General features: G+C 38.2%; 1 protein-coding gene across 14 annotated transcripts in view; it reads right to left on the bottom strand.

Moving 5' to 3' along the window:
* The window catches only part of LOC144075919 (neural cell adhesion molecule L1-like protein), a 47806-nt gene that overhangs the window by 18092 nt on the left and 6627 nt on the right, over window positions 1-23087 (bottom strand). For 5 of the 14 annotated variants that reach the window (XM_077603379.1, XM_077603409.1, XM_077603415.1 and 2 more), the window contains exons 1-22: window positions 17243-17520; window positions 14554-14726; window positions 12627-12735; window positions 12338-12531; window positions 12114-12236; window positions 9657-9827; window positions 9296-9337; window positions 8984-9089; window positions 8711-8892; window positions 8457-8591; window positions 7555-7695; window positions 7076-7187; window positions 5572-5738; window positions 5196-5361; window positions 5002-5126; window positions 4222-4326; window positions 3573-3770; window positions 3287-3357; window positions 2997-3219; window positions 2398-2433; window positions 1809-1924; window positions 138-342 (exon numbers count right to left, since the gene is read on the bottom strand). In XM_077603379.1, the coding sequence (XP_077459505.1) occupies window positions 138-342; window positions 1809-1924; window positions 2398-2433; window positions 2997-3219; window positions 3287-3357; window positions 3573-3770; window positions 4222-4326; window positions 5002-5126; window positions 5196-5361; window positions 5572-5738; window positions 7076-7187; window positions 7555-7695; window positions 8457-8591; window positions 8711-8892; window positions 8984-9089; window positions 9296-9337; window positions 9657-9827; window positions 12114-12236; window positions 12338-12531; window positions 12627-12735; window positions 14554-14635 (2809 nt within the window). In that variant the 5' untranslated portion in view covers window positions 14636-14726; window positions 17243-17520. Of the gene's footprint in view, window positions 1-137; window positions 343-1808; window positions 1925-2397; window positions 2434-2996; window positions 3220-3286; window positions 3358-3572; window positions 3771-4221; window positions 4327-5001; window positions 5127-5195; window positions 5362-5571; window positions 5739-7075; window positions 7188-7554; window positions 7696-8456; window positions 8592-8710; window positions 8893-8983; window positions 9090-9295; window positions 9338-9656; window positions 9828-12113; window positions 12237-12337; window positions 12532-12626; window positions 12736-14553; window positions 14727-17242; window positions 17522-23087 lie in introns of those variants that run through there. The other 9 variants (XM_077603421.1, XM_077603437.1, XM_077603446.1 and 6 more) reach the window with 6 other exon arrangements.

The following is a 23087-nucleotide window of genomic DNA, read 5'->3' as shown; positions in this document are numbered from 1 at the left end:
CCACATTGTGGCATAATAGTATATTTTACCGTACCCCCAAAAGAAAGAAAGAACTAGTCCTTCTATTTTGACTATATACAAGAGGCAACTAGGTTGTTAGAAGCTGTATCTACATATAGTTTTCGTCCACAACTCACCTCCTTCTGGAGTGGTGAAGGTGACGGGATCGCTGCTAGGTCCATTTCCCTTCTTGTTGAAGACATTGACAGTGAGTGTATACTCTGAGAATGCATCAAGTCGGGGCACAATCGCATGAGTCCTCTTTCCGGGGAATGACAGTGTGTGGCGCTCATCCAAGATTCTGTCAGGATTCAAGAAACTTCGCTTTCTGAGCCAGTGAACCTGTAAGAATGAGGCAAAATTGAAATGGTGCTGAAAAAAGAGAAATTATCTCTCCATCTTAATTTAACATAGAGCAGCTTTTCATCCAATTTACTTGTTTTTTTAAAGGCCTTGTAAATAGAGGTACCAAATATGCTGATTTCAATAAATTGGTGTCAGTTCATCGTGTTCTTGTCTGGAAAATAAATAAATGATGCCCATTATTCCATCTTTCCATCCAATGTTTTTTTGACACATATGTAAACCAGTCAAGCTTTAGCTCAGGAGCCAAACTCTGAGGCCACATCACACACCCTCCCTCGCATTTTGCCTTTGTTTGGCATACATGACCACACGCCATATCTCATTTTCTAAGAACCCTAAATGGATTACCAGCCAATCGCAGAGGTCATGACAAAAATTATATAAATTGTTTTCTTTAGAAGGATTCAGAAGCACAGCGATGTCTAAGTGGTCTTCATGGTCGAGTGTACATGATTGCATACTGACAGGGTTTACAACTTCAGTTTAATTACAACACAGCTTTTGTTGTGATGTCACAAGAAGTATGACCAACAAAGTATATTCGTGTTGATTTTAATTGCCGAGTCGGCTGCCATCTGTTGGGGTGTCAAACGCTGCTTTCAGTCTGACTTGCCTCAAACTGGCACTTTAGAGGCGTGACCGCATAACAGACAATTTGCCTGAACCTTTTAGACAGAACTCAACAGGCCGAGACATTACCATGCAGAGTTTGTGTGCACATTCTAACAGCTAATGTAGCTTCCTGCAAACAGATGTTTATGACTCTTGGTTTCTGTCATATTGGGTATTGATGGAACAGTAACAATTGAGCAAGGGAAATTGTTATTTTAAAACTAACTTGGTAGTGCTAATTAGGACTGTTGAGACTCAAGGTCTGACTGAGTGGAGTTTCTCATTCATTTGGTATTACAAATATACATTGCCTGGAAGGGTTTAATGACCCTCTATTATCTGACCTCTTATATATTAATAGATTAACTTTTGTTTTGTCTCGGTGCTACTATATCATGACATCTCTTGATGTACAGATGCCAATATAAGTATATATCACCAATGTGTTACTATGTCTTGTTACCAAATCAGCAGGAAATCTTGAATCTTATAAAACATGAATAGAACATTTGTACCGAAATTCCGGCACTCGGACGTTTCGTCGAAGGACGTTTGGTCCCCGAACGTTTGGTCCCCGGACGTTTGGTGGTCCCCGAACGTTTGGTCGACTGGACGTTTGGTAGAACGGACGCCGACCAAACGGTCGACGGCCCGTCCGTTCTACCAAACTTCCAGTCGACCAAATGTCCGGGGACCACCAAACGTCCGGGGACCAAACGTCCGGGGACCAAACGTCTTTCGACGAAACGTCCAGTCACGGAAATTCCTTTCATCATCTGGACACAAATTATTTTGTGGTGGTGGACTTTGTGCTTATAATGAAAACTTACATGATACCCCCTTAGGTGACCTCTCACTGTGGCAGGTGGAACCGGAGTCCAGCTTACTCTAAGCACAGTCGTGTTAATCACTTCCACAGCAACATCCCGTGGCGCTGCAGTGGGAACTAAAGGAGAAAATGGAGAGGGTCACATAGTAACTCTACAGACACTTACATCTCTTAACGCTACAGTCAAGCTTGTGAATGCAGAAGCATTTCTGCATATAAATGTTGCAGCAAGCGTTATTTATTTATTATTTTTTCGGTTAAGGTACTAATGGTGGTACTAAATGAGACGCATGATGCACTAAATCATATTTAAGTAGAGGGAGGAACACCAAACATAAGCCAGAAAAAAATGTTTCTGCTCTACGTGGTCGCTGGAGAGAATATCAGACACTAGAAGCAGCAGTATCACATCTTAGACAGCCTACGCTGTGGAGCACGTCGTGATCTAATAAAGGTCGCACAGATTTTGAGACAGAAGAGCTGCATTTCAGATTTCACAGCTCTACAAAAGGTTATTTGCCACCTGCTGCATTCGGGGGTAGGCAAAAGCACTACTGCACAGGCAAACAGGAAGAAAGGAAAGACTTAACCTGACACATTTTCCCGTAGACAATGGCGAAAGACAACTGAAGACAGGGTAGGGTACGATAAAACAAAGAATTAAGGAAGTCATAAACAATTAGGGCTAGTTGCGCCTCAAGTTAAGAAAGAAAACACATTTAACACCCACCACATCGTTAGAAATGGGAATCCCTTCATATGACCTTTGCGCGTGTTAACAGTAAAATAAGTAAAATGCCAACAAAAGAAATTATTGCATACTTGAATGGTACTTAATTCGGAAACGGGCATTTAATACCATGTAGGAGTGGGTAAAGTCAAGCATTATGGAATGAAAATAGATGATTATGTGGACACAACACACCAAAGCTATTCGCCTAATGCAGATTACACACATACTAATAATTGGGCCAAATCTTCGTGGTTTCTCCCCTTCTTCCAATCAAAGAATCGACTAGGATTGCCGAGTTTTGTTTTGTTCATGGTTGTATATTTTTATGTCCTTGGTGTGCTGACTTGGTCACATGCGTAGTACCATAGCATACGTGTGAAATCTTTTCTCTCTTTGTATATGAACAATAAAATTCATGGCATGCATTATTTGTATACTATTTTGTGTTTAACTCACCATCTTCTCCAGAATAACCAGTAGTAATTTTAGGTTCTGGTCCCCACCCATGGCTGTTCTTGCTCTGAATTTTGATCTCGTATGGGATGAATGTTGATGTGTTCCTCACAACAAAGGAGTGTCTTTTCACCAGGTGTTCTCTCCAGGTGTCATCCACAGCAAGTTTTCTATAGCTCACCTTGTATTCAAGGCCTGGGCCATTGTGTTCAACAGGCAATAGAGGCTACAATGGAAACATTTCATTGGGTCGGAATATACAAAAATAAAAAAATACAGGTGAATAATCTTACCTCCCAGGTAATGTCCATTTGATGAGGTAAATGGCCTTCAATCTTAATGTTTTCTGGGTTCCTATCAGGAGCTTTGAAAGGTATTAGTCAAAATGATCATTCTTGGACAGAACATGATGTATCTACAGATAGTTTTATGCTGTGACAAAAAGCTTTGGAAATAACACGTTTAAAATGGTCTTAAAAAAATACAGCCTATCGTACTTCTACCGAATGACCGTGTGTAAAGAATTGTGAAAACATCACTAGAACAGGAAGCAAAGATTCACATGAGAGTGAGTCTCACCATCTGGGAGAGTTTTGTAGCGCTCAGTGGGCTCACTGGGTGGGCCAGGCCCAACAGCATTCACTGCATACACTCTGAACTGGTAGTTAAGATGTCCGTGGAGTGCCAACTCGGCTGTTGCCTGGCTACCGGGGACTTTGTGGAGCTCTTTCCACTTGCCTGGCTCCCATTGGCTTTCCTCATACTCCACAACAAATTCTGTATTCAGTGCAGTGAACATTGAATCATTATCACACACAATGTCACTTCAGACAGAAAATGTGGAATCTAATATGAAGGTATTGCTGATTGAAATTAATTTACTGGAATATTTTCTTGATTCGTATTGTATGAATATCTGTCTGAGGTACAGAGGGGGTTTATTTTTAAAAAAAAGAAGAAAAAAAACACTGCTTAACAGTAAACTGTTTTTTCCCTTTATGAAATCCACATTTTTGAATGTAGTATTTCGTTATTTGCTTGTTATATGGTGCAATAAAACATTTTCATCGAAATAAATTGCACAGTGCCATTTATTTTATAATCATCTTTTTTTATAAGTAGTTTGTATCAGTAACATTAGAACACTGAAAAACAGCACACCAACGCAATATAATAACCTCCTAAAAGTGACTGCAATGGAAAGCAATTGACATCAGTTTTGTCTCACCTATCACAGAGCTATTGTGATCACTGCCAGGGACCCAATCCAAACGGATCTTTCTCAGATCCTTGAGTCCACTTATCTCTAAATTCTGCGGTGCATCAGGAACATCTGCATTATAGTACAACAACAGATATCTCAAGTTAATATGCTGCACCACTGAATAGTCAGCATAATGTGTCACTCACATATATATTATTGTGTGCACAACATTATAAGGCAGCATCATTTAAGATAGATTATAAGATACTCATCAACTCATGTGGTCGCATACATCATTTTAATATACAATTCACTTCTCACTCTGCTTGCAAGGAGTCATCGTTTAAGACACTTTTACGCACTGTGCAAATTATGTTAAGCATACACTATAACAGGGGTGGCCAACTCCGGTCCTCGAGAGCCGCTATCCGGTCTGTTTTCCATGTCTCCCTCCACCAACACACCTGAATCAAATAATCAGGATCGGTATCAATCTTCTGGATGGCTTGCTGACGAGTTGGTCATTTGATTCAGGTGTGCTAGAAGAGGGAGATATGGAAAACACACAGGATAGCGGCTCTCGAGGACCGGAGTTGGCCACCCCTGCACTATAAGGATTAAGACTGTAATTACAAAAATTAACTGCAAAATTAAATCACTTCTCTGTATGAAATACCAAATATTACTGGATACACGAGAGACAAAAACAGCACCATCTAGAGGTATTTCTTTCAAGATATTTTTAGTTCAATCAAAGCATACTATATGAGTACTACAGTACAATACATGTATAAAATACCTTACCAAGCACTGTGAGAAATGCAGCGATATTGGCTTCATCCAAACGAGTCCTGGCCATACATGTATATACACCCTCATCGCTCAGGTTCACGTTCATTATCTGAAGCATTCCATCACCCACAAAGTACCTGAACAATAACACCTTTGATTAGGTTATGGTTTGTACACAATAAAGGAGAAGTATTTTATCCACAAACCTGGAACCTTGCTCTGTGGAAAGATTCATTCTTTTTCCATCCTTTATCCAAAATACTTCAAGTGAGTCTTCAAGACTTTTATCATACTCAGCCTGACACATCAACTGGGCTGTGGTCCCACTGATGACCTGCATGTCCTGAGGTCCGTTTGCAATTCGTGTGGGGTCTAGCAACAGAAGGATTACTGTAAGATTAGTGAAGGAAAACAAACAAGCAATATACATTTTATTTAAGAAATAGACAGCCATTTATTTGTTTCCCAGCCAACAGTCCACCCTCACCAGTCATAGTTTCATTTGACATCATTTGTTTTTGTGTTCATTACAACAATCTTGTTCTTTGGTGTTTAGGCAATTTCTTTTTTTTCTTGTGATACCTTTTACTGCCAGCACAGCCGTGACAGACGACTTGCCCTCGCTGTTATCGGCAACACAGACGTATTCGCCGCTGTCTTTTTTCTCCACATTGGAAATTCTTAACGACCCATTCTGAAGGGTAACAAATCTTTCTCTCTCAATGGTTTCTGGAGTCTCATCTTTGGCCCTGAGAGAGAGAGAAGGTTTTCAGTAACTGCTGCATATCTTACAGTCAGGTCTTTAATGGAGAACTAAATTAAAAGCAATATTTTACAGCATTCACAGTACCATGTGTGTCTCAGTTTGAATGGAACATTCATACAGAGCCACTTCGTGAATAAAAAAAAATCACAGATAATAGTGAGCTCTTGTAATTGCAACAGTGTAAAGACGTCCTTCATGCATTCTTTCCCTTTTTTACCGCCATATTGTGCTGTCAATTAAGTGCTTTTCTCCATTTTCACATTTGACACGTGTCACAGTCAACAATCCCCAAGTTTACCCAAATGCATTCCAAAATAGATTTGCCCATGTGGGTTTTCTCTGAGAACTCTCTCTTTCTAAAATATACAGTTTAGGCTTGTTGAAGCTCATAAATTATCTTTGTTTTCAAGCTGGTATATTGGCAAAGGTTGTATCTCTACTGTATATAACACACTCAAAATGTCCACGGGAATTGGCACCCAAATGAGGACAGAAAAAATAGAAATAGATGGATGGAGAGAATGTTTGATCTCACTTTTGGGGTGATCTCAATCTGTGTTACTGTGACAATGGCAGGAATTTGAATCCCAAACAAGATGCCCTCACCATCCCTGCAAGACCGATGTGCAGTTAGTACATTTGAAAATGGTGGCGACCAAAATAACGCAATGGAACCGATAAGGGGTATTTTGGGATCAAATTACTACATATTGCACAAATATCTATAGGATCCCGCTATATTTGCATAGTCAGAAGCCCTCATTTAGTTGCACGTCAACTGAACAAATCCAATTTCTTAGCAACAATTTATTAATGATTACCAACAATCCATGTCAATACAGAGGCGGCCCGGTGGTTGGGTGGTTAGTGCGTCGGCCTCACAGTGGGGCACCTGGGTTTAAATCCAGGTCGGTCACCTGTGTGGAGTTTGCATGTTCTCTGTGTGCGTTTTCTCCAGGAACTCCAGTTTCCTCCAATACAATTTTAAAGTAGCTCATCCCCTGACCCAAACTAATATTAGGAAAAAGTGTATCATGAGGGACTGAAATTGAAGAAGGGCTTTAATGCTCATTAAAGTAGTATCTAATTAGTCCCAATTTTGAGGATGGCAAGAGGATAATCTCATTAAACAAAGAGAAGCCTGAATGGCGTGAACACCTGAAGCAGTGTGAATTGAATAGTGGACTCACCCTTAGCAGTCACACATTTTCCACTCACTCGCTGAAGTGTTTTTTTTTACCAAGACGCCCGGTATAAGAAGAAAAAAAACGCTACATTATGCGACACGTTCCTCTGGGTGAATTCTCAGAAATTTCTTACCAGGAAATGGTTGGAGCTGGTGAGCCAAAGGCACTACAGTTCATTGCCAGATCCTTGTCAACTGTTATTGCATACTCCTGGTAGTCCTGGGTCAGGATCAGAGGAGCCATATCTGTATGTGAATGGAACAATTAGAGGATGGTTTGCACCAGATTAAAACATGCACTCAAAACCACCAAAATAACAAAGTTTTGTGGTCTCTCTGTGTTCATTTGTGTCAGCATGTGAAAACTTTCCTCTAACCTTTTTTTCCTAGACAGCCAATTTTTTTCAATCTGAATCAATCATGTATAATGGGGGCGCGCGTTCAAGAGAGATTACAAGCAGCCAGGGTGCAAGCCTGGGCTTTTGCCGTGCTCTATTGCTCTATGGCCACGCTGCAGGTTTGAATCCCGACCCTATAAAAAGGGACGAATTGCGTTGCCAGCGGCAGCACATGTTCTACTAGCAAGCCGATACCTCCATACAAGCTTACTTACTCATGATCATGATTTTCACGTTGCCTAGAACAACGCCGTGCCTGTTGGCTGCTTCACACTGGTAGACACCACTATCATCTGGCATGGCATTATGTATGACGATTGTGTCATCAAGCACCCGTTTGTTGTTCAAGGGGTCATCTGGAAAAAAAATATTAAATTATCTTTTTTTTTCAATTGGCCTAGAGAATCTTAATCATTCTCAATGACATCTAATCTTTCTTTTTATCTTAATATTTGCACCAATACTCACAATTTTAAACACATTCCAAGGATTAAAGTATTTGTACATTGTTACCAATACAATATAAAAAACTGGTGAAAATATTGATTTGATTCCCCTCAAAAAAATCTGCTCCCGGTACCACTGGATGTAGGACTATTCAGGTGGAATTTTTCATTTTAATTCATTGCATTTGGGTTCTCTGGTGGGCTTGATCATAGCAGAAAGCAAGGTGAGTGATTTTGTCCACTAAAATAATCTTAAATCGCTGATTTCTTGAGGCTTTAAAATGGCTTGATTTATTTAAAATCAAATGAAAAAGAAAGAAAGAAATTAAGATAATTTGGCTGAGTCCTTTTTAGAGAGGTTTAGAAATACACTTACATTTTCAATAAAATTATTGTCTCTAACAGTAATTATAGATCAGGGATTTGAATAATGTAATATTATAGCCAACAACTGAGTTAACGGAGTCTGTGCAGATTTCTTTTAGTCTCTCTGAAGGCGTAGAAGGCCCTCAAAGTTTCCCACATGAATAGATTGTGTCATGCTTTGTAAAAAAACAAAAAATCCAATCCTGTGGAAGACATTTAACAGGGATGCTTGCTTATTGTCTTGAAAACCGCACTTGCCGCAAAAGACTGTGTGCAAACAGTAAACAATATAGTCCGTCACCCACCTTCAAAAATGTGTCCATTCTTCCTCCACATTATGTCAGGCTGTGGTTTACCGCTGACCGAGCACTTGATGTGCACATCAGAGCCGATCACAGTTAACTGACTGTGAGGCGGCTCTGTCAGCCACTTCGGAGGCTCTGGGAGATGTTTTGAAAAGAAACGCAGTGTTTGTTGTGTGCAAAATCAATTGTCATCCTTTGCAAAGGGTCAAACCAAAAGTGCCTTCATGCATAATGAACATCTGATGTTTACCAACCTTCGACTATTACATCAAAGTAGTGGACAGCCTGTCCAAAGTAATTCTTGGCTAAGCACATGTATTTGCCTTCATCACTTTCCTCGATTGCAGCTATGGTCAATAATTTTCCAAAGTTGTCAAATGTTGCTCGAGGTGTAAGCTTGTCTCCCATCTTCATCCATTCTACCTTTGGAGTGGGACTGCAAAATAACATATTTTCATGTTATGAGCACTCAATGCGGACATATATAGAGTTAAATGTGGCAGAACTGTTAGTAAAATAGTACTTACTATCCTCCGGGTAGACACTCAAGCTGAAGTTCTGCTCCTTTCAAAAGCACTTTCTCTGTCTGAACACCAGAGGGCAATAGAAGAACAGGGGTCCTCGCAGGGGGGCCTGTCATCAAAAGTCATCCCTTACTTTTATACATAATTCATGTTCGTGGTTATACCACCAAAATCTATTTGCAACTCCCAGTTGGACATTATAGTATTTTTAATCATTCATATTTTTTAGAAAATAATCAACATTAGAAATAATTTATATATTTTTATAGCTCGAATAAATGAAAATGGGGTAGGGGGTGTGGGGGCTTCACATACTTGTATCTCTTTTGTCAGCAGCAGAATCATACTCTGGTGTCCCTGCAATAGAAATAAAACATTGTAAGGAAAGTACATGGTAGCTTTACTTACTATCACAAGTAAACACCCATATATTTTCCTACAACCTGTCTACAGAAAACTAGACAGGACAAGCCCTGGGTTTTGGTATGCATAGTTTTAAAAAAAAATGCAGGCAATTAAAATACCAGCAAAAAGACCCAAGTGTCTTGTGTAGAAAGGCTGTTTGAACAATTTTTTTTAAGTATGAAATATTTTAAGCATCAAGTCTCCTTTAGTACAGTTTTTGATTATACGTCAATAAGTCTACATGGCTTGACTTGAATGTCAATAAACCTACATGGCTTGACTTGAACTGCCATAGCTGCCTTATGGACGATTGTGCGTATGCGTAAAAAGTCAGCAAAGCAGCCGTAGTCTTGACGAGTGTCTTTCTGTAAGGCATGAGCGAAGTAGAGGCTGCCATCAGTGCCCATGGAAACCCTCTCATCCTGTTCAATGTGCTGAAGACCTGCAACATAGTGTGCGTTTCTGTTAGTGACTGCCTGCACCAAAACTATATTTTGTATATCTAGCATTGATATATTTTCTCCACGGGGGAAAAGTTGCTCTCAGGAGTGAAGTATTTTATAAACAAACAAACTGACAATTGCCAATAGAATCATTCCAGCATTGTCAATACAAATCTGTATCATACAATTCACAGTTTTTTTATTCTTTAAAAAAAATCCCTCGGTCTAAAAATCTTGCATCTTGATGTTTGAAACTTGTCCCATGCAAGTAATGTGTCAGGTCCCTTCAACTACATTGACCTCCAACCTCAAGGAGAAACTTTGTTTTTCCAGCAGCATTAATACTATTCTCACTAGGTTAATGGTATCTACACGCATGAATGAAGTGGAACTTGACCTTATGCCCTTACTACCACAGAGAAAGGAAATCCCTGTATCCTGAAGATGGACGTGGAGTAAAACCTGTCTCTGAACAAGTCCAAACACGTACACATATATTGCAATACTATGAAAAACCGGTGTCTTTTAAATCCTGTTTGTACATCTTGAACTGATTGCCAGCCAATCCCAAGGCACAACCAGACAAACAACCCTTACATTTAGGGACAACTTGGACTGATCTATCAGCACTAACATGTTATTTTGTTTGTGAAAGGAAGCCAGGTATCCCAGAGTACACCCATGAGGGCACGGGGAGAATACGCAAACACACACAGAGAGGTCGGAACCCAGTGGGAAGTGAACCCTCGATCTCAATTGGTCAATCAAAAATAAATTTTGTCAGGCTCATTTTTTGGAAATTGTGGTTTTACTAATCACTAATAAAAGTGTGTGGGAACTGCATTGCCTTAAAAATTTGAATTTAAGTAACAGCGACATGTTTTTATTGTTGATGCAAAGTATAGCCCATTATTTTTGCCATTGTATTTGGGGATTTTGTACAATGCCGTTTCAAATACACTGACTTGAATAGAACCAGTGAACTCCTATACCCATGTGTGCCGATTTTCAGCAACCTATTATTTATGTCTCGGGTCAGTGAAGCTTCACTTACAGTCTCATTTAAGGCATAGCCTTAAGTCATTGCCTAAGTCAATACACAAGGCAAACTCATAAAACACTTTGAGTACAGAGTTATGTTCCACGGCACTTGGGAGAACTGTGCATTTAATCTTATGCATTTGGGCCATATATAAAACAAGAACACAGTGAGCACTTCTTTTGAGTTCTGGCTTTCTATCGTCTTTTTGAGGGTGTTTCAAGAGGAAGAGACTTAGCTCAGTCCTCTATGGGAAAGACAGAGGTCACCTTTTGCTCAACAAATCATGTTGTTTTGTCAGAAATTGTAAGACTGGCACAACAATGAGAATATTTCTTTCCTTCAAAAAAGAAGAGTTTGAAAGTTGCTAAGGAATATCGTTAAAAATTCAAGCTACTTTTGTATTTTAAGTAATTAGATACTGCCAACTTGGTTGGAACAGTTTACAGAAGGCTGTATTCTGCTCCCAGTACATATACAATGTAGTTTTACAAAGGTATGCTCGTTTAACTTGAGATTGGAAGGCCCCCAATAAAATACAATAGAGACGGAAGACTGGAGCAACTTGTAAAAATGTTCCCAGAAGAGTGGACACTGTCGCAGTTGCAAATGAGGCACCCACTCCTTATTTTCATCAACTTTGGTTTAATGGTCAAGTTTCCCTCTACTTCTCTGAATATAGGCTTATTCAAATAAATATCAACATTCAGACAACTATCAGCATGAACAAAATTATCTGTCTTAAATTTGGAATATTCCATGAAAGGCCGCTACTCAAACCAATTAAAAGCTTTCTCGGGAGCAACCAATTATATCACTGCTATTTTGTTAGTGTCATTTATCAGTGTGCCCCCAACAGAAAAAGTGGTGCTTAAAAACATTTGCGTTTTGGATACACAAGCTAATCGCTTACAATGGCTATTTGCATATTTTACAGATACCGTAATTATTAGAACTATCAAAAGAAAAGAAAAAAGCAGAATATCATCATATCATATATTTGTAGTTTGAAGTGAAATCTAACTTTCTAGGAAAATAGCTTCAATTTACTCATATTACCATTTGAGATGAACCAAATCTCTGACAGCTAAAAGCATCATGGATACAGCTACTTAGTACCATTGCAAATAAATAAATGGGAAAGAATAGACAATTCTTGATAACCTAATCAACAAAATATTCGATATAGCTCGTTGTCATAAATTTCAGTCAAGTTAGTATGAAGAGCAGACAATTCTGACCTTACCAATGGACATCCAATGGATCTTCTTTGGGGGGACGCCATCTGGAGGGTTACAATCCAGGACAAAAGGTTCTCCCTCCTCAACAACAATTGGTTCAACTATATCCTTTGGGAATCTTGGCATACCTTATGCAAGGGTGAAGAAAATGCAATTAACAATATATCCTCATAGGCATTTGTCTGTGGTTGATAAGAACTGCTGAGCTTTTATAGTGAAGGTTACTTACTTGGTACTATAAGCTCAATGGCCTCTGTCATGGCAGTTCCCAGCTTGTTGGAAGCGTAGCATCGATATTTACCCTGAAATCGGGCAAGGCTTTTGTTTTGAAGCACAAAAGTACCATCTGTGGCAAGTTTGTCACTTCTGATTGTGGCATGCTGGGGAGGAATAAAGTCCAGGTCATCTTTTGTCCATCTGTATCTGCTCATGCCGAACATAATGCAGGTTAGTGAATTGAACATTCTACAGCTGTTTACAGTTTTTATTAGTATGAGTTTAAACATATTGTCACTTACTCTGGGGCAGGGTTTCCATTTGCTTCACATCTCATAGTCACATTATTGTCAGAAGGAAGGGCAATAATAGGCCCAGCAGTGTAAAATAGAATGGTGGGAAGCTGCTCCACTGTCATTAGAAGGCATAAACACACAATGTAAAGATTAACATGGACCAGTTATATACAGAATTAACTATTGATACAGTGAACTACTGAAAACCAATAGAGAGCTTTTTGGCAAACAATGCCTTAACAAAGATTGACCTCTGTATGACACACTAAACTTTGGTCATTACTGTTTTATAATGGCAAGTTTTTCCTGATTAATTTTAAGGCAGTAGCTGGCTGTATATTTGGAAAGTGTTTTTACTAGGAAATGAAGTCACTATTTGAAACTGCCAAGCCTAAAATTCATTTCATTACATTACAATCATTTGAGGTTCGCGTGTGCAATTGTGCTTGTATTAGGAGGTGGATTGGGAAATTCTGCACCCAGTGTGGCCCTATGTGGAACAGTTTGGAGACCCCTAACTTAAAGCATTGTGTAGCTTTAAGAAACTTAAATCATAAGCATTATTTGGAATTGTGAAGCCCCTTGGGAATTGTTTGGAGTACAATAATAGAGCAAATGTAACATAGATTAACCATTCTTGGATTATTAGAAAGTGCATCCGAAAATACATACTCCAATTCGGCCAGCTACATTGATCATCGAGAGGAAAAGGGAAGGATGAGCGGCAGAGTTGCTATGTATTGATTTTTTTTAAGGAACTAACTGAAATAGGAGTATTTGAAGAGGATTAACAATTGATACCAGCAGTCAACTGCTTTGTCCTTGGCCCCGACTCGTGCAGACGATTGATAAGAATAGGAATGTTTCAATGGCTTTCACGAAAGACGAGGAAAATGGAAAACGGTTCAATAGTTTGCTCGCACACAAAATCAAGCGGAATTTCAAGGAACAGATTAAAAATGACAAAAGTCGTGCTTTCAAGAAACACTTAGCAAGCAAATATGAAATATCTATGTATCCATATATTTTCTGTCAAGCTGTAGAAAGATGCTTTCCAAATATTCACAATAAGAAACCATACCCACTTTCATTTGTTGTTTTCAAATCCTAGTTATTTCTGTGAGCTGTAGCTATATTGCAAGTTCCCCCACTTAGAAATCATAGAGGGATCTGACATTTTCATCGTGGGTGAATGTCCAGAGAGAGAGATAATCTTAAAAGAAAAATCCAGGAATCACAATGTGCTTTTTTAACAGTTTACCTTTGTCATTCAGCTGCAAATTAATATTTGAACACCTGTCTATCAGATAGAATTCTGATCCTTAAAGACCTGCTAGTCCGCCTTTAAAATTACACCTCCACTCAATGTATTATCCAGAATCAGATGCATCTGTTTAAGGTCGTTTGCTGCATAAAGACACATATCCACCCCATACAATCAGTAAGACTCAAACTGTCTTTGGAACATGGGAGGAAACCAGAGTACCCGGAGAAAACCCACGCAGACCCGAGAAGAACATGAAAACTCCACCCAGGTGGACCAACCTGGATTTGAACCCAGGTCATCCACTGTGAGGCCAAAGTGCTAACCACTCAACCACCAGGCCACCCTCTGTCCAAAGACACCAGAGACAAAATTGTACACCCCCACAAGGCTGGTACCTTCAACTCCTTAGGGCTGCTATTGATCTACTCATTTGAAGTTAGCCAGCTTTCACAACCATCTCCTGCTATTAGCTTTTATGGCACTAAGAAAAGGTGAAATGCGTTGGCAATAAATAAGAAGCATTTTATAGAACAATTTAGTAAAACGATTGCCCCCTGTGCTGCTTAGGCCAGCAAGAAAGGTATTTCTGGGTCTGATGGACCACCAAGAGTCTATCTAATGTATTTCCAATAATGGTGTCGTGCTGCTTTCTAATAACTTGCCTACCTTCTGGAGGGATATTGAGGTCTTTGGCCTTAGGGCTCAGGGCCAGCAGCAGGACAAGCTGGAGACTCCCTGCCAGCCTCATCCCCCTCCGTTGGCCAATGGAAAGAGAGTTAAGGAATATGTGTTGTGAAAGATCAATTGGCAATCCTTGGACTTTGTAAGGCACAACAGACCTGCAGATTGACATTTAAAAACATGGTCATGGTATGTATAGAAAAGGGCATTTATTTATTTAGATGAAAGCATTATAAGCACCTGTTGTGATCAAATGTAGTATTAGGTGAACCTCCCAGATAAATAGAGAATACCAAATAAAACTTTATTATCCTTAAATGCCATTCAAAGTTAATGAAGTCATCCATACCTTTCAGAGCTTTTTACTGAAAATCCTATTGAAGATCTATTTTACTTTCTTTCTACAGTTGATTTTTCAAATAAGCTTTGCCTCAGGGAAATAAAGATGCCCTTTATCAATGTGTACTTTGAGAAATGAAAAATGGGATTACTTGTCAGGACGTTATTGAAATTGCACATTACTCAATTTCATAAAAAGGTACAAAATGAAATAGCACAAATCAGCATCATACAAAATATGTGACTTAAATACCTTGAAAATCAATGAATGAGAATGCCTGTTTTACGACGTTGTGTCAAAAAACGCACAGCATTTAGCTCTCACACAAAAGATTCAAAAGATGAGTGTCAAGCACGTATAAAAGCAAGGAGTGCTGGATGAGTTGATTTTAGCCATTTACCATAAAGTAATGAATTGTAGACATTATTTATTAAAACACAAACTTCTGTCAATGCCAAACTGGTCTTTCTTGTTTCATTGAAAAAAAGTCAGGAAATGCTGTGCAATAAGGCTTCACACTTTCAGGTGCGTTACAAAGTGTGTGTACAGGATAAAATGTCTCAAATCCCTTGTATTTGACATGATGCCACCACACTCTAATAATTAAAACTGTTAAAATACTTCCCTTGACATTTCTCTGAATTTGTACCAAAATTGTATTTGTTCTTCTTCCTTGCCCTAAGTCTTTGTATTCAAAGTGAGAAAAATGGTTAAGAGTTTTATATAATCCTGCAAACTTCTCCTTTGTGGTAAATCTAACAATGGAGAACTTAAAGAAAAAGACAATTTCACTTCATGACAGTGATTTTAAATAATAAAACACCAAGTCAGAGTAAGTAGACTAAAATAAATTTACAAGGTTTGTAACAATGGAGAACTGATTCTTGTTCAAATCCTGGGCAATGTAAGACAACTGAGCAACCAAGGAAATTTCCCGAATACGGGATGAAATAAAATTCTAATCTAATCTAATTTACAAACAACTAATCCATTTGTTTTTCGGAGGGTCCACGCTCCACATCTTAAAATACCATAGTGACATTTATGTAGACATGGCCTTAATAGGAAAAAATAAATCCATCACTTTTCCCAATGTTATGATGTTGTTTGACAACACAGCAAAGGCTTGTCGTAACCTATTTTTCTTGGCTGTCTGTCTGGTGGCATGGCATGCTGACAGCAAACCCAACTGGTCTGCTACAGTAGCTAGATCCAAGTATCAGCCTATAAATTGGCTTAAGACCACCGGTGTTTCACGGATTAGTTCCCACAACACTGAATGTGCAGTGGCATCTTTGGCAGTGCAAATGGCTTCGCCCCGCAGATAATTCCGCAATCACAAGAATGAAGGGCTCAGATGTCAAACAATGACTGTGCAGGACTAAGACGCGAGTGGGCATGTGTTCCCACTTCTTAGTAAGGCTGGGTAATATCATAATTGGTGTCAACTCGATTAAGGCTTAAGCTGTTTGAATGTAGTATCAATTAAACAAATTGAGAAAGCATTATATACTATATGGACTTTTTTGGTCATTATCTTTTGTTGATTGTTAATTGGTAAACAAAAATGTTGGTGGAATTTGGATTTATAACCTCAGGGGTCACAACGGCGAAATGTGTAGAATCGTTAGAAATTACTTTCAGTGTTGCAAAAACACATTTTCTCGCTGAACAATGTTGTGGATTGCTTTCAATCACAGTCATCCACGACTGTGAAGTGCAGGGTCATATTAAATCCTTTTGGATAGGCTCTGCTTTGTCATTACACTAGTAAGAAATTATTCAGTGCCTGGAAAGCCAACAGGGTGCTTGCAGAAAGGCCGCCACTGTTATTGTCACTAGTCTAGAGGTTAGAGCCCTTTAAACGTGTCAATCCCAACAACACAGCATCAAATACAACCAGGCACATGCCACTCGTGTGTGCAAACACAGTAATTGCAGTCCTGAAGACTTTTGTGGGCTGACATAATTACTTGTTATTCACATGAGAGACTATGAAGCTGCAACTTTACACTATAGTAATCTTCAAAGTCAATTAAACAGAAAACTAAATCTTACTTTTAGACAATTCCAAAACCTGAACACATGGCAGATCATAGCCTTAACGTCTTAGGGATTGTACTTCCTAAGCCAGTGCATGAAAAGTAGCAGAGGCTGCTATAGTACACACTTAATCTTTGTCAACACACAATCTGCCTTAAAAAAAGCGTATGAGCTACTTGTTGCATCCTTTTGTGCCTTACAAGGTTTTCTTTAAATAAACAGGTTTTTTTTTAAATGGAGATAGAAGCTGTTTAAAAAAATGGCGTGCAAAGACTTGTAAGGAGTACTTACTAATCCTTGAGTCATTTTACATCTTCACGTGCATTGAAAACGGCTACAATTCCATAGAAAGCACCAAGAAGAGAGAACTCCAACTCTTCTCTCTGAAGTGATACATCTGACATGTCCTTCCTGCTTCAACTCAGGCCTGCCCTCTTGAACACGCCTTCCCTTCTTACCCCTCCACAAAAGTGCCCTAAAGGGGTGACAGAAGAGTCGCTCAAGTGACATATGTTGCCAAAGCCTCTCGCTTGGCAAAAGAGACTCTTTAAGCCTTTGACAATGTCTGGGGCAAAGACTGCACTGCGGGGGTTTGTCGGGACCATGAAAGAGGAAGTACAAGCATGTCTCTCGCTTGTTTTTTTTTTTGTCGCCCTGATCCCTCCATCACGCCTTCCACAAACTATGCACACCCATTTACACCATACGCATGATTTCAATGCAATGTGCCAGAGCTCCATTGAAAGGAGCACAGAGTATTTTCTTTTTGAAGATTGAAGCTTTTGTCGAGGGAACGCTCTTTGCCTTGACCTGCTCCGGGCTACTTGTATAGTGTGTAACTGGAGGAATGGGAGCACATGCTTGAAATAGAAATACTTTTGTTTTTCCCCACTACTTTGTTTCTAATGTTTTTTTTTTCTTAAAAACACAAACATTTTGTTGTCCTAATTGGAACTACGATTTCAATTCTTGAATTGCAAAGAGATGTGAAAGAATAATTAGGCTAACAATTCCACCCCATTACTTAAAGTTGGAGGATTACATATTTAAAATCATTCTCAAGAGAAGCCTTTCTATCAATTATATTTTGGTATAAAGTCAGAACTATTTGTGGGTTATAACATAAAAATCTGTTTTTATGTGATCATTCCTAACCAAGCTCATATTATCATTTCAAATTTATCATCCAATAGTAGCCTAAAAAATATTGCTTGTAGGTAATAAAAATCACCAGGAGTTCACAAGTAGCAAAGAATAAATATATACGGATGCAGGGAAAACCCTTTCTACCATCTGAGAATCAAGGCTAAACTTGTTCTACAGCAAAATTCTAATAATTTATTCTCTTTTGAGATGCAACACCTCAAAATAATTCAATGACGACTTGCCAATTAAGTAGGAATTTCCCACCATCTTGAGCAATCTGACAATGTAACACAAAGACCACAAAATGCAAGTGGGTGAGCATTTAAGCAAAAAGCTGAGTAAAGGTTCCACAGAATAAATTGTGAATGCAAAGCCGTAATGACAAAATACCACAAATAAATGTTGCATTGGAGCGTTAGAGCTGAATAAAATACTAGTACTCTATTCATTGTGTCATATTCAACATAACACATAATGGCTCTATTAGGTATTGCGCACTATTTTCAGCTTGAAATAATTGCCAGTAAGTGGATAGGGTGTTTAAAAGCAGATAATTATTATCACTTCAAAAACACATGTTGCCGACTGTGGTGTGCATAGCTGCTTGAAACACAAAGACAACAAGTCACAGTGAAGCCCATCCGACCTGTGTGACAACTTAAATCCAAACAGGCTCCTTTGACATCATGTCAAAAGAGAAGTTTCCATCTGTTATGCAAAAAAATGCAGCATGATCAACAGAAAAAAATGAACACAATCTGTTAGATAGCAAGAAAAGTTAGTCACTAGTGTGCCTATAGTAGAGAATCGGACTTGTTGCCAAGTAAATGAAAAAGAAAATCACAACAACCCAGATGCCGTAGCTGCATAGTATAGTACAGCCTGGATTCACAATAAATGAATGCTGTAAATAAGCCATGTCTATAGGCATAATCACATTAAATCTGTATCAAGGGTGGAGAGCCTGTTGGTTAGGACCAGAAGTTTAAATTTGGCATTGACATTTTAGAGTGAAAAACCTGCTCTCCATCTTAATTAGCTTCAAACGTGGGCATGCCTACACACACACCAAGCTGCATGATGAGCAATGTAGCCATCCGTGATTCGATGACTATCAAAATAGTAATTGGTAGCAGACCTTAGCAACAGTAACGATCCAGTTTTGAACATGAGTCAACTAATTGATGACTACACATCACAAAACCCTCCCATTATTTGTACACATAGAGGACACGCCCACATTATTTGACTGCAGAGAAAACAGTTTGCATCATTTTGAAACCCCTTTTTTATATCATACTGATTTCCACTTAATGAGATATTATTTATTCTTTTTCAGTGCTTTTAAATCATTTTTATTTTACCGATTAAAGTGTTTTTAAAAAAAAAATCTAAAAATGATTGTGCAAAATCACTTGTGAGTTATGACTTCATACCTGACTGATGCATCAGACTACAACTGTCTAACAAAGGTTGATGTACATCCTGTTCAGCGTTGTTAGAATAATTACACCTCGGTTACTTTAGCAAAGCATGCAGATACAATATGGTGATTCTGCTGTACATGACCTGCAGCTCACGAACGCATAGCTTTACATCTTAGCAAATCGTTAAATCAATCATTATTGAACAAGTAAAATCAACCATTGACACAAGAGTTTCATTTAAAATTCTTTGTGGCCAAGTGCACATGAGTGACTGACTCTCTACACGCACAGGCACTTATGAAAGGTACATATAATATATGGTTAATACAGCCAGATATGAGAGCTTAAAGCAACACACTAATTTTGGTTTGAACCATTGTGATTAAAACATCTCTCAAATGTCTAATTTTTTGTAAAAAAATGTTTGGATCCTGTAATGGATAAAGAGTCTTCAAATTTGACAACTGGTGCTCAGTCTCATCTATTCACCCATCTTTAAAAGCAACCCTGGCCGGCGTAAACAAAAGTGTAGCCCAAAATGCCAATTTTGTTGTTGTTGTATATTTAAAATAAATGCGGCACAGTGCATGAGTAGTTAGCACGTCCAACTAACTATCCAGGCCACTTTGAATATTTCCTTGTCAGTGCACTGTGGCTTGTATCTGCTTGCAATCCCTGAGCACGTCAACAAGCATGTAATCACGCCTGGAATTCACACAAACAACTCACACTGACACACATGATTTCCTGTACTTTGAGTAATTGGTGAATTACATTTCCAGAAGTATATAGTTAAAAGTATAAATTGCTTTCCACTGCATATTTAATTGATAACTCCAAAATTAAAAGCAGCATTAAAATCATTTATGGTATTGCTAATGTGTGTTTACACACATTTGAAGATTCAAATGGAAACAGGGTCTTATCTTACAGATAATTAGAATACACCAATTTATTAGATTCCAAAACACACAAGTCTTTGCTATCCAAAGTTGTACATAATAGCAGACTTGATTCATTTGAATTCATGCAAAAACTAAATTGTGTTGTATATCACAGAAAAGATGGATAGTGTGATCCAAAAATAAAAACTTTTACTATACAAGCTTAGAAGCATCACATATATGTATATGTGTACATATATATGTATATGTATGTATGTATGTATGTATGTATGTGTGTGTGTGTGTGTGTGTGTGTGTGTGTGTGTGTGTGTGTGTGTGTGTGTGTGTGTGTGTGTGTGTGTGTGTGTGTGTGTGTGTGTGTGTGTGTGTGTATGTATGTATGTATGTATGTATGTATGTATGTATGTATGTATGTATGTATGTATGTATGTATGTATGTATGTATGTATGTATGTATGTATGTATGTATGTATGTATGTATGTATGTATGTATGTATGTATGTATGTATGTATGTATGTATGTATGTATGTATGTATGTATGTATGTATGTATGTATGTATGTATGTATGTATGTATGTATGTATGTATGTATGTATGTATGTATGTATGTATGTATATATATATATATATATATATATATATATATATATATATATATATATATATATATATATATATATATATATATAATCTTTGGATCATGTATCTTATACTCAGGTGCTACTTATAGTATGAAAATTCTGTTCACGTTCAATCACAAGATTATTTGTGATGAATGCCACTTTGTTTTGTTTGGAAAGAGCAGCTGTGTATCAATCCTGTGGATTAACATTCACTTTCAAAGGGCTCGAATTACAGAAAGTAATGAAGGCTCTCTTCACCTGCCCGGTCTTGTCGCATACACACACTGTGGACACTTACTCTGCATTTTAAACACTGAAAATATCAGGCCTTTAGTACGCCTTCTTTTCTTTTTATTCAGAAATGTTCCATCTGCACTATGGTAACAGAGAGATCAGAGAAACCTATGCACTTTTCAGCAGACCCGACTGAAGAATTGGAGCCAAGATTATTGTTTCATTTTCTACTAAAATACATAATAAAGAAAAAAACTAAATGGTTATGTGAAATGGAAAGAAAGTATTTTACTATGTTTCCCAACTATGTGCGTCATGAATTTCTGTGATAAAATGTAATAAAACACTCATCCGCAAATTTGTGATGAGCTGTTGTGGCTGTTGCAACATGTTGGGAAAATAAGTCTGAGTCACACAACTGTTCTCATCCCTTTCCATTTGACAAGAGCAAAATACTTTTTACTGTATTTTAGAGTCCTATAAATGCAACAGTTATATTCATTCATTTCTTGCACTGGTTATCCTCACATGGGTCACAAAGGTGCTGGATTCTATCCATTGTCTTTCATAAATCATAAGAGGCATGATTTTGGCTTCCTCAGTTGATTCACAGAAAATGTTGGTTTCAGAATAGTTATTATTAATTAGTAATATGCCATTAGGACAGTGTTGAATTCCACTGAGGCACATTATTAGCCATTTCACTAAAATGATGAGCTCAGCTTCTTCCAACTTGGTTTACATCTAATCTGTTAATTAATGTTTTGGCCCCGGTCCAGTAGTAGGTCTAAATTACATGAGACAGCTACCATAGGTTCAAAGTGCTGAGAAAGGTATTCCTGTGCATATGTAAAGGCCTCGTTTTCATTTTGCATCTTTGAAGCCATTTGACGGAAAGTGATCGTTCTAGTCTGAGTGCCTAATGGATTTAGTCTTATAAAGAGTGCTTGGGGGATTCTATATATGTACTATATGATTCAAAGGTCTATATTTGACACTTTTCTGTCTGCAACATTAACATGCCATGACATGGTTTCATCTGAAATTCAGAATACATTTGATGATTGCGATTAAACCTTTGATGGGTTTGGGAACATCTAGGAACAACCGGTTCCTTAAACCTTAACCCTTTCAGAGACTACTGTTCAAAAAGATGTTTCCACACAGGTGTGAATGTCTTCATAACTTTTTAAATGAATGAATGTAGAGCAATGTCTCTAGCTATTACATGCAGTTTTCTTCTTGCTGGATTTATGATTCTCACCCAATCTCTTCATGGCCTGAGATTTGTAACCAGTCCTGCAATTAAGGTATCCCAGAGAATAGTTGGGGAGAAGAGCTCATGCAAAGATCAGATATGTAGGGTGGGGCCAGGCCAATATTTTCACTTTGGCTCATTTTTATAATTTTACTCCATTATATCCAGTACGTAGGCTTATGTGTGGAATAGAAGGCTGCGAGCTATTAAAGAAAAAAAGAACGAGCCTCAGAGTCCTGTCTGTGCTATCATACAAAGCACACGTGCAGACTTCTGTTTTAGAAGACGAATATAACAGCGTAATATACATATTAAAATGTTTTAATTTCCTTGAAAGCATATTTGTCATATAAGAAAATAATAATTCTGTTGAACAGCCCTTTCTAGAGACGCTTGAGTTTTTTTTCATTCTTTTCATCATGTTTCTTTTGTACCCAACCAACTGTAATTTTGTCAGCATATTCAACATTATCTAAAAAAAGATTGACTTGCCGCAGAGAAAAGAAAGTTGTGTACATGCCAAGACACGTTTTTGATGCGGC

The sequence above is a fragment of the Stigmatopora argus genome, chromosome 1 (assembly GCF_051989625.1).
Source record: "Stigmatopora argus isolate UIUO_Sarg chromosome 1, RoL_Sarg_1.0, whole genome shotgun sequence".
NCBI lineage: Eukaryota > Metazoa > Chordata > Actinopteri > Syngnathiformes > Syngnathidae > Stigmatopora > Stigmatopora argus.
Note: the sequence above shows the minus strand (reverse complement) of the source record. Positions and strands in the feature narration are given on the sequence as shown.